This window comes from Macrotis lagotis, chromosome 2 (assembly GCF_037893015.1).
Source record: "Macrotis lagotis isolate mMagLag1 chromosome 2, bilby.v1.9.chrom.fasta, whole genome shotgun sequence".
Lineage (NCBI taxonomy): Eukaryota > Metazoa > Chordata > Mammalia > Peramelemorphia > Peramelidae > Macrotis > Macrotis lagotis.
Genome location: NC_133659.1, coordinates 248,975,364 through 248,988,142, shown reverse-complemented (window position 1 = coordinate 248,988,142; position 12,779 = coordinate 248,975,364). Strand labels below are relative to the sequence as shown.

Genomic DNA, 12,779 nt, shown 5'->3' with positions numbered 1-12,779 from the left:
TTAGTCATAAGCAATTTGGACATTTACCAATCATTATGCCAATAGTAAGTGCTTTTTATGTCCTAAAGACAAGTGCCCTAAATAATGTGTCACTACTGATTCCTTATTGCTGAAAAGGCAAATAAAATCTCAAGATGTCATTCAAATCAAGAGTTCTAACTCTAACATTTATGAATCAATGAGACTACTATACACAGGTTCACACCCCTCTTACCTGAAGTGTTTGGTAACAATGTCTTCTAGATGGATGTGGGGGTCACAATCTGAAGAGTTTGCTGGAGTGGGTTTTTAGTTCCTGAAGTAGCCCTTCCCACCCTTCCTTATTAACCTCTCCCTTCCCATCTCCTTGCCTTCCCTTCCCATCATTAGGTCAAGTCTCCTATCTAGTCTACTTGTCCTGAGTCCCTGGAGCTTCTACTTCCTATGGACTTCAGTTAAATCAATATTTCTTTGACAAAGAAATCCAAAGATATCAAGATCAGACATCAGAGGGTTCTATCATCTTTTAGCTTTAGGATCAAAGAATATTCATGAATATTGGGGGGGGGATCTGTTTTGGTAGCCCAGCAATGATTTTCTTATAATGTCCTTCTTTCTAGAGGAAAAGATAATTTGTTGGACATGATCCTTTTAGTGCCTAGTCAGAGGAAGAACAGTCAGTCAATCAATAAGCACCTACTATGAGCCAGGCACTGGAACAGGACCAAGGCCAGACCCATACTCAACCCTATGTTGGTCGCATGATAATGTAGGAATATCCCCCCACCCCCAACTTATTCACATGATAGTCTCATCCTCCCTTCTCTAAACCCTCCACCTTCCACCCCCACTGTTGGGCACCAAGATCAAAGCTGAAAGGGATAAAGCTACTGTTCCTTCAGTTCTTGGAATAATAGAACCCCCAAGCTCACAAACGAGAAGAACCAGATTGTTAGGAACCCTGATGCCCTGGCCAAACCACGTGGGTCCCACCTGGGTGCTGAGGTCTTCGCCCTGATCTTTACCACCCTGGACCTTGGCACAAGCTGTGCCATTGTCCTTCTAGAAGGCACTTGCCTAGGCAGACTTGGTCTGCAGTGAGAAAAAACAAAACAAAACAAAACACAGGCATTGATTCAGAGGAAGATAGTTTTTAAGATCCTTAAGGTATCTAAGAAATCATCTAGTCCTAGGTCTATACTGAGCTCTCACTCTGAGTTGGCCATGTGCTTATGAAGGAATTCTTGTGTGTCTCATGGGCCTATCTGGCAGTCTGAGAAAGCTTATGGATACTGAAAAATAATATTTATTGCTTAAATTTGTAATTAAAGAAAATACTACATTTATAGTTAATGAAAATAAAAATGTAATTTTGCTCTCTGACCTTTCAAGTAATTCATTCCACCATCTAGGAAAACCCAGGAAAATAGGAAGATGCTTTTCTAGCATCTAGAAAATGAGACCAAAGTCACTGAGAATCACCAAGGTGAGTAGGGTATGAAAGGAAGAAAGCAGAATTTAGAATTCTCACTAAATGAATGATTCTTTAGTGGTCCTAGTACACTGCAAATATTAATCAGAACTATGGTACTTGTAATCAAGTTTCACTAAAATGGAACTATATTGCATTGGTATAGAGAAGAGGTATACTGTGCTGTTTATTATTTTTCTCATTTGTTTACACAAAACAAATGTTGGTTCTATGCTAAATTATATTTGAAAACCATAACACACTGGGTGGGGATGAGGGGAAGTAGAAACTTAATGAATAAAGGGGATGTTTTGCCAATTCCAAGTGGGCACATGCTGTACATGTGACAGACACTGCCACAATCCCTTGCTCATTGCTTGATTGCTATGGCTGTTCATCCTTGTTGTACTCATTCTATTTGTAGGTAATTAATTCATATTTTTAATAATAAAAATGCTAGCATTTACACAGACTTTAAGGTTTGTAAAATATTTTGCAAATATTATTCTCATTTTATCCTCTTGGAAGATAAACTGCTGGGAGGAAGGTGTTGGATGAAACTGAAATGTATTAAGGTTAAGTGACTTTTCCAATGTCACATATATAGTAAGCAATTGAGACCAGGTCTTCCTGATTCCAAGTCTAGAGGTTTGTCACTGTGCCACCTAACTAATAACATTTTACTCTGATACTCTGCTGTGACATGGAAGTGATCTTGGGTTCTCAGAGGACTTGCCAGTAGAATTTACTTGCCAGTAAGTTCTGAAAGGTTCAGCCAAGATGAAAAAGTTTCAAGGTCTCATGAGAGGCAGTGTATCTGTTGTTAGAGGATCAGTTTAGCTTAGTTCAGGGAGGCTCATAATCTATGAGTTGGTCACAGTTATGGTAGTGATTTGCATGACCACACTGATTAAATCACAATTTTTAAAAGTATTAAGATTAATTTTTGATATCTGTTATTTTCTATAGGCTATTTCTCTCAGAGAAACATTCCATATAACAAAGAATCTTTAAAAAAAAATGAAAAAGAGGGGTGGCTAGGTGGTGCAGTGAATAGAGTACCAGCCCTGGAGTCAGGAGTACCTGAGTTCAAATCCGGCCTCAGACACTTAATAAGTGTGGCCTTGGGCAAGCCACTTAACCCCATTGCCTTGCCAAAAAAAAAAAACTAAACTAAAAAAAAGGAAAAGGAAAAAGAAAAAAGGTTCAATATATTTTAATATATAGAAAAAACTCTACACACACACACACACACACACACACACACACATATATATATATATATATATATATATATATATATATGTATATGTATACAGTGTTCTACATCCATGTTCCCTGCCCACTTCTGCTCAGTAATAGTGGAAAGTGGAAAAAAAAATAGTGGGAAGTGAGTTCTCATGTCTTGAAGAATGATCATCTTATGAACATTTCATATGTGTTGTTAAATATGTTATGGTGGCAATGCTTTGGAGTTCTATAAAGTGATTTGGGTTTTTTTTTTTTTTGACCAAGAATCTTGGAGACTTAATAGTTTTGTGGAAGGTAGGAGTATAAAACAAAATGACACTGACCAAGAGAGGTTGAAGAATAACTAGGAAGAAAGAGTGCTGCCCTGGATTGATCAATGACCATAACTATGTTGGTGAGATAGCAGTTTATCAATCACTAATGATGCTGAGATGGCATAATATGAAAATTTGAAGAATTTCACAGTACTTCACAATATTTCACAGTTTGCATCTATCTCAAAGTGACTGGAGCCCTACTGACCCGAACAACAAATGCGAAGAATCATTCCATAAAACTAACACTCTAACAAAAATGTACCTAAAGCTCACAAACATTTGCCTCACAACATTTTGAAAACACCTTAGATTTTGTTAAAACTTGTTACTGTCATATAGATTTTCAGGTAAAGGTACAACAATATGTATAGTCTTTATTAACAGGACAAAACTTTATGAAATGAATTTGTGAATGAATCGGACAGATTTCTTTTTTAATTTTTGCAAGGTAATGGGATTAAATGATTTGCCCAAGATCACACAGCTAGGTAATTATTAAGTGTCTAAGATCAGATTTGAACTTAGGTCCTCCTGACTCCAGGTCCAGTGCTCTATCCACTACTCCACTTAGTTACCCCTTGAATCTGACAGATTCTTGAAGGGAGTTGAAAAGGCACTGCATACTGGAAAGATCATTTCTGTTAGCTTTTTGCGTACCTTTGGGAATATCACTTTAGTACTCTGGACCTTACCTTGATCATTTGTAAAATGAAGTTGTTGAATTAGATAATATCCTAATTCTAAAGTTCATTATTCCTTTAGCAAACTTTCATCCACAGAATAAAAGAAGGTCAATATAGGCTTCCATGGGATTACAAAAGCATACTCCTTGAATACAGTCACTTGATCAAGTCATAGTCAACCTCTACCACTTAAGCTAGTAATCCATCCTTCTTCAGGAAGACTACTTTGTTTAAAAACTGTAAAATTAACAGACCTATCCTTTAGCCTGGGGGGGAAACTGGGGGTCATTTTGTGTATTTTTGCATTAAAATAATATGAAGATTAGATATAAACCACTTCTGTTGCCCAGAATTGAGGCTTCTTACCGGAATCCTGGAATCATCTTGGCAAAACCAATAACCTTCTGGATGCTGTAACTGACCAGATCAGCCAGGTGGGGTAGCATGGAGAGCTGGGACAGGTCCAGGGTCATAGAGGGATCCTCAGAATCCTCACTTAGCACCAGGTTCGAAAAGGGCTCCATAGTGTCTGAGGTGAGGAAAGAAGATGCCTGGATCCTCATCCTGTATCTACTCATTTCATTATACTATCAGTCAATCAATAAACATTAATATGCACCAGGCACTGTGAGAGGTGATGATATAGAACAAATAATGATATAATCCTTACTCATAAGGAGTTTGTATTCTACAGGGGAAACAAGTACATTTGTAAATATACAAAAATATAAAGTGAAGAAATCCGAATATATTTGAATTAGTAAAATATAAGGTTGGGACTCAATGAGGCAAAAGAAAGGAGGAAATAAATTCCAGGCATATTGGACAGCCATTTCAAGTCACTGAGACAAGAAATAGAGTATCATATGTAAGAAACAGAGTAGAGTTTTGCAGGACAACACAGTTTATGTTTTCAGCAGTAAGGCTGAAAAGAAAGTTCAACCATTGGGGCAGACTGTGTTGGGCTATAAAAGCTAAATAGAGATATTTATACATTATTCTAAAACCAATAGGGGGTCACTTGAGTTAAGTAGGGGAGTCATATGGTCAAATTTATACTCAGAAAGTTTCTTTGGCAGCAGTGTGTGAACAACTTGAGAGAGGGAGAATCAATTAGGAAGCTGTTACAATAATTTAGGTGAAAAAGGTGGTAGCTGTGTAAATAGAGAGTAAGAATCTGATGTGAGAGATGGTGTGCAGGTAGAAACATCAAGATCTGGCACTTTATTGGATATGCTGGTGAGGGAGGATGAGGAGTAAAAGATAAAATGTCCAATAGACATGTGGTGATATGGGACTGAAATCGGGGCCTAGATATACACACAAACTCACACATATTGTAAACACATATTTATACAAGTGGTGGAATAAACATATTATTTATAGCTACATGCACATGCATGTGTGTGTGTGTGTGTGTGTGCGTGTGTGAATTATCTGCAAGAGATGTTAGCTAAATTCACATCTTGGGGAACACCCACAGTTAGAAGGAATGATATACATGATGATTGTGCAAAGAATACTGAGAATCAATTGTTATACAGGTAGGATTCTAGCCAGGAGAGAGCAGTGTCATGAAAACAGAAAGAAAGAGTAACCAGATGGGACAGATCTAGAAAGATGAGGATTAAGAAAAGACCATCAGATATGGTAATTAAGAAAGCACTGTTGCCAGTAGCTTACATTAATTGAAGAGATCAGAAGGAAGACTGCAAATTGCTAAGGGGTGAGTGAAAGGAGAAGTAGAAACAGTAAATAGAGATTATTTTTTCAAAGAATATGCCTTAGAAAGGGAAGAGAGAGGGCAATTACTTGAAGGGATGGTAGGATCTGTTAAAGGTTTTTTAAGGCCAGAGGAGACATGGATATCTGGGAGGAGTGGGTGACAAAGGATACAATCTACTGGGGAAGATGTAAGGGAAAGAAATCAAGAGCACATATCAATGGGCTGGCTTTGGTAAGGACAAAGTCACTTCTTTGTCAGAGAATGGGGGAGAGTGGGAGACATTGTCAAGGCGGTTTCATTTCTGTCCAGAGGAGTTTATAAATACACAAAAATATAAAGTGAAGAAATCCAAATATATTTGAATTAGTTAAATATAAGGGACTCAATGAGGCAAAAGAAAGGAGGAAATAAATTCCACACATATTGGATAGCCATTTCTTCTCTCACCTATGGATAAGTAAAAAATTTAGGGGTCATCTATTCTATAGGCCTGGAGGGTAACAACCTCTGACATAAGAAACTTTTTCTTTACCCTCTCATCCTCTTTTCAGACAGTAGAGAGTGGAAATTTGGGGAAAATAAGACCAGAGTGGGGGGGATAAGGATAAATAGGAGACAATGAGGAAGGGAGGATATGGCAATATATTCATTCTTCTTGAGGGAGCTTAAAGCCAACAGGTTAGATATATTCCCAAATCTTAATTCTGATGGTAGGCTGGGATCAGACTAGGAGTGGGAGGTGAAAATGGACTACAGACCTTGAATGCCCATGTTAGATTTTACTTTCCAATAGGCTCAGACCAGAAGCATTCTTTCAAAGACAAGGTATATTCTTAGGGATCCATGGCTTAGTCACATTCCAGCCATGTGGTTAGTACTCATGGTCACCTTCACATGTCATTCCTACCTTCAACACATTTGCTGAACCATGTGAGCAGGAAGAGTGAGAATTCCAAATGTAAGATGGAACACTTAAACCTCCCTGACCTGTCTTTCCCTTAAACCCTGAGAGCAGTTAGTCCCACAATACCTGGAGAAGTTATATAAGGATCTGGAGTCAAGGAGTCCCCTGAAAAACTGGGTGTATTCTCTGAGGATGATCTCGAGGTATGGCTTTCTCCATCTTCACCTCCTCTGACTGGAGGCTGAAATGGAAAAAAAAAAGGAAAATGTGTCAATTTAAGTTTTCCAGGTCCATATTTGTGCCTGTGTCTCTAGGAGACAGCAATAATGACTATAAGAAGTCACTTATTCCTTTCTTTTTTCATGGAAGATTGGGACCCTCTACTTTTTGCCATGTTATAAATTTGTCAAATGGCTTTTGATAAATGCCCCTTCCCTGGTCCCCAAAACTGTGTCTGTACTTCAACAATTTTTTGAGGGTTAGGGGTGGGGTTAGTCTGTCTCAGGCTAGTTGCTGTTTCAATCCTACCCGGAAGTGGTTGAAGTCTGAATAAGTAGGGTCATAGGTCTTATGGTGAGCATCCAACAATGTGGTGATGATGTGCTGCTGCTCTTCAGAAAGCTTAGGCCTCAGACTATCCCTCAGGGCCTCCTCCTCCTTCCTCTTCAAGATCATCTCCCGCTTCCGCTGGACCTCTTCATCTGTCAGAATGACTGCGGAACCCAGAGAATGATGAGTTGGCACCTGTACCCCATTCCCTTCCATCCACCCTTGTCCTACTTAGGTGGAAAGAATGCTCTTATTTCAGGTCTTGCCTATCCTCAAAACCTTTTGCCAGATCAAGTTCACAAATTAAAGGGAAACTGAACTTACTATATAGAAAAAAAAAGATAGTGAAAATAAGTATATAGTAGAAGAAAAAAAGGGACAGTAACAAGAGATTAGAGAGTTAAAAGTGGAAGTACCACTGTTAGTCATTCAGTTACTCATCAAATAACAGGGAATTCTGAGAAGCTTACTGCTATCCTGGGTTTGTCATGGTACTTACTATAAGGGATCAAGTAGATCATCCTCTCTCAACTACCACCCACATCTGCATTGAGGTTCTACAAGGAAGAACTCCTTCCCTAGGCCAGATGGACCTGAAATCTCTAGAAACCATTTCACACCTCAACTCTAGGGCTTTACAACTGAAAATTCAGAAATTCTTTTCCTCCATCTAATTTTCAGAAGCAATAGGAAACTCCTGGCCATCAAACCCCTACTTTCCCTACAACTTGCAATATCTCCCATTCCCCAGTCTACCAAAAGCATATGCATGAAAACACACATATAGAGGACTGACTGATTCTCCATGTACAAATGACTTTACTTGTAAACTCAGCTTATATGAGTAGAGAAAGGAAAGCTTAGATATGAATTCATAACTCTAAAGGATACTCTCTATGGAGGTGCTCCTTGCTAATGCTATTGGTTGGGAAGGTAGAGCTGGGAGCAGGAAGGCCTGGCATAGGAACAAAATAAGGTTACTGTCTGGCAGAAGCATGTAGAATGCTCACAGCAGGACTGGGCACTGGGGCCCACAACCTGTAGGTACTTGCACTATGTTTGTTCTGCCAGGGTATCTGCCTCCAGAACTTGGGATTTGTTCAAGAGGGGGGGAAAGCAATCCCAAGTTTCAAAGAGCACAAGGTATTTGAAGGTTTCTGTTAAAGGCCTGGAGCAAAAGACCTAGCAAAGATTAGGTAGAGGATGGGGTGACTAGTTGGGGAAGATCTGGGAAGTGGAAGAAGGATTGAAGTAAGACTATAGGGAGAGTTATAAATAGGAAATTGGTTGTAAAAAATAGTATTCTTTTCATACTCAGCCATTCAGTTCTGGGTAGAAGTCATGCTCAGACAATTGACTCACTTAGCCTCAAAAGGTGCCAAGCCTACCACAAAGAGGAACAGTAAAGACTGCCCATAGGTCAAGAGATGAATTAATGTGGAAAAATTAAGTACAACAAACATGACCCCAGATTGGAGAGTCCATGATGTCTTGACTTGGGCTAAAGTCTTGGGGGAAGGGGTAGATGGAACAGTGGATGCATCACCAATGTACTCAAACTCTCCATGGCCTCAGGCCATATTTTTCTCTGCTTTATCCTTTCCCCCTTCCCCCAAATCTAGCTGTTCCATTTTCACAGTAATCATTCCACTATTCTGTTACAGTATTTTAGCTGTGTCTCCTTATTTCTTCTCTCTCTCTCTCTCTCTCTCTCTCCCTCCCTCCCTCCCTCCCTCTCCCTCTCCCTCTCCCTCTCCCTCTCCCTCCTTTAGTTCATCTTGTAAACAATGTCAAACTACTTTTAAAACACCTCCCTGTATATCGTTTTTATTTTGTCTTTGAACAAGATGACCTTTAAGGGGTCCCACAGCTCTAAAATTCTTAATTGATTTTTGTACATTAATATTACCTACAATATCATTCTATGGTTTGACTAGACTGAATTTATTATTGTTCACATAATGTAATTCATCACCTATCACCACATCTTTGTGTTAGCTGTTCCCCTAGGTCTGAAATGTAATTCTTTCTTACATCTCTTAGAATCCTAGGTTTCCCTCAGAACTCAGTTTAAGTGCCACCTTCTACCTGAAAATTTTCCTAATCTCCTTCCAAGTTGTTAGCATCTTCTCCAAAATTACTGTATTTATCTACTGTATCTTTTGCTTGCTTCCTCCCTTTCTTCTTCCTTTCCCTCCTTCCCTCCTTCCTTCCTTCCCTCCCTCCTCTCCTTCCATCCACATTGTTTAGGATATTGTTTACTGATTATATTAAATCCTTTTTCTTGTTCAATGTGATTCAATTATGCTGCTCCAAACTATTCTAAGATCTCTTTGGCATCAATTGTTACTATTCAACTGTTTTCTTTATAACAGAAACCTCAAAAAATAAATACTGGTCCTAATTCTGCCATCCAATTAAGACAAGTCTATTCTGTCTTCCACATAAAAAAACTTCAAATAGTTCAACAGAAATCATAGTTGCTTCAACTAGCCCTTATTTGATCTATTTCCCAGTCCTCTCACCATTCTGGTTGCCATCTTTGGAGTTGCTCAGGCTTGCAAATGTCCTCGTTAAAATGTGGGACATGGAAATAGATGCAAAATGTATGTTGCCAATTAGTACACAGTATAGTAGAGCCACTATACCCAGCAATATTTTTGATTAATATTTTTTTTAGGTTTTTGCAAGGCAAATGGGGTTAAGTGACTTGCTCAAGGACACACAGCCAGGTAATTATTAAGTGTCTGAGGCTGGATTTGAACTCAGGTATTTCTGACTCCAGGGCCGATGCTCTATCCAATGTGCCACATAGCCACCCCTATTTTTTATTAATATTTAAGATAACATTAACCTTTTTTGCCCATCAAATAAGCTTCATGAAAAGATTCAGCCTCATCTATAAAATATATCATAGATATCATCACTATATCTTTAAGAGGCAAAATAATTTTTAGAGACTAGCAGTTTGTCATTCTGAAGAGACTGTTACCTGTGTTGATAGTGAGGTACAAAGGAGAAGTAGATGAGGAGAATAGGGAACTTTTTCTCTAAAGGAATTCATCTGGAAAAAAACTACAAAGAGAATTCTTGGAAGACTTTAGCTGTTCTGTTTTAAAAGCTGAATAGTTGGACTATGTTTTAGAATTGAGAAATCAGCAGTAGTAGTGATTGGGTATGCTCTTTCTCATTGTGGAAATAATTTTTGTCTTTGTTTTATTGTTTATGACACTGTTAATAAGTTGTACAATTAGTAACCTTTATAGTTATTTAAGCTTGGGAGATTAAGAGGCTTATTTACTCACACTTATCAGAGATCCCTCCAGTTTATTAAATAAATAGTAATCATTTACATGACATTTATTTAGTCAACTATGATGAGGACTTAAAGCTAATTGATTAATCAGCAAAGATATTGCAATTTTAGTATTGTAGAAATATCAGAATACACCCTTTGATTACTTTATAACCCAGGATGAGAGAATGAAACAAGGAAAATAAACCAGTAGGTAGAGGTAGAGAGAGGAGTGATCATCTAGGTTTTGTGTGAGAGGGTTAACATGAAAAGTCTATTAAAATATAAAGCTCTCTAAATCTTTAAGTGCTACATAAATGTCAGCTATTCTCATATTATTGGCTGCCATATCACATTAAGACATATTGAGTTGCACTTGATGGTTAGATGTGATTTTTCATAAAGTAGTGTATTATTGTTAAAAATATTTAAATATACTTTAGTAATTTTCTTACAGTGTTAAAAATAGACAATAACACTAGTGTTTATTTAAGCCTATAAAATAAAGGGGTTTAAGAAAGAGGAGAGGAAAGAAAGTTGAGAAAGGGTTATAGGAAAAGAAGTTTTTTCCAGTTTATCTTATTAAACTAGGATGGGAATTCAGAGATAATTAATTAATTAATGAGAGTTGGTAGTTCTTTAATTTATGGTATTGGAATATACCCATTGGTTTCCTTAGATCTTGTAATGTAAATTAATAAGGAAATGATTTAATTGCAGTTAAAGAGAGAGTTAACTATTTAGCCTGGGTTACAAATAGGGTAGACTTCATTCCTAAACCCTGCTACATCACAATTAAATTTTGTCATCATGTTTATATCATTATTCTAAATTAGGGTAGCTGTATAACTCAGTTGTGCATCAATAATCAGACAACTTTTCAAATTTTGTGCTTTTTGAATAGTTACATTTATGAATTCTAAGTGATAGGGACATACAATGTTATCCAATTTTTTTTTCTGAGGTCACAGAACCTAGAGTTTAAATATGACCTTTTTTTCAATTCCTATGTTTCAATTTCCTTATTCCATAAGATGAGGAGGGGCTGACTAACTGGCTTCTGAGGTCCTTTCCCACTATATATCTACAGTCTAATGCTAAAAATATTGAATGGAATGTGATCAAAGACAGACTTTTAGTGTATTCTTTTATTGACTTCCCTTAAAGTGGGTATCAACCCATTCATTAATACCCTTTTCACTTGTTCAACCAGTTTAGTATAGTTACTATTTAGAATACACTTTTCCATTTCATATACAAGGATATCATTTGGGACTCTACCAGTATGCCTTGTTGAAATTTCAGAATACCATTATATAGCCCCAATTCATCATTTTAGTAATTCTTTTTTTGTGTGTGTTTGTTGTTTAGGGGTTATTGTAAAACAAATAACTGTTCACCTTTGGGTTTTTTCTTTATTTTTCTTAAAATCTCAAATACCTCTTTTGTTGAAAGTTTATCTTCTTTCATTAATGCATTAGGGTGGGGTTTTCTGTATGTTATTGAGCTTGAGAGTCTGTTTTTTTAGATGATATTATATCTCTTCTCTCTTTGATTTCTCATGACTATAAAATAATTTTGGCTTCTTTGAATTGCTTTTTTCTTCCTACATGGAGTTTTCTCCTGAAATTTTGTAAAATCTGTTACTGACATTTTGAAAATTTCAATTTAAAATGTTTTGTAGTATGAAATATGGATTTCTTTTATTTTTCTTATGACAATATGTATAGTTGAGTGACTAAAGCTTTCCTGCCTACATTCCAAAGTTCTGGACAATATTTTTGCAAAATATCTTTTGATTTGTCATGTTCCTTTGGGAGACTTAGGATGTTTTAAGATATCTCTATACACCCTGTTTTCAAGGTCAGTTACTTTGGCTTGAACAGAATTTATGTATGCTTTTAAATATATTCCCTTTTGGTTTTTTCTCTGCCAAATTTTCTTCCACTCAAGTATTTTTTTTGTTTGCTTCACAGATATCTCTGATTTCTGACTTAATTTCTTTCTTCTAATTATTTTCTTTCTCTTTTGAATGATTTTGGACTTCCCCCCCACTGGTACGTAACTTTGGTAAGTCTGCAGAATCTTTTCTACTAGGAAATTTTGACTCATTTTCCTTCAGAGTATTTGTTCATTGCTGCATGTTGCACTGTCACCATCTTCTGCCCTTTTTCTCCCATTATGCTTTTTTCCCCTTTGCTTAGCTAGGCAGAATCATAATTTATTGCCTCTTGGTGGGTGAAGTAGGCTGCAGAATGAGTCACTGCCATAGGTACAAAGATCCTTCTACAGCTAGACTCTAAATCTTAAGCTTGTGAGTTTACTTCTATGACTGTGGGAGTGAGGATAAAGAAAGTTGTGAGCTCTTTTAGTTCTCGGATATTATCTCATAAGGTTTTTTTTGCTACATGAGATTTTATCTTATACATTCAGATTTAGTTATCCTATATTTGTCACACAATTCCTTTTTCTAAGGTTTTTCAGTTGCTAAGGATTTCTGAAAACAACCACTTTGCTATAATGCTGGTCATATGATCCTAGTTGCTATTATATTTTATATTATTTAATATATGTATTATTAATGTACTTTATTATTATTATTAT

General features: G+C 36.9%; 1 protein-coding gene across 1 annotated transcript in view; it reads right to left on the bottom strand.

The window, feature by feature from the left end:
- The window catches only part of VDR (vitamin D receptor), a 108,210-nt gene that overhangs the window by 19,835 nt on the left and 75,596 nt on the right, over positions 1–12,779 (bottom strand). The window contains exons 6-8 of the mRNA XM_074225662.1: positions 6,860–7,044; positions 6,458–6,572; positions 4,068–4,230 (exon numbers count right to left, since the gene is read on the bottom strand). Coding sequence (XP_074081763.1) covers positions 4,068–4,230; positions 6,458–6,572; positions 6,860–7,044 — 463 coding nt within the window. The remainder of the gene's footprint in view (positions 1–4,067; positions 4,231–6,457; positions 6,573–6,859; positions 7,045–12,779) is intronic.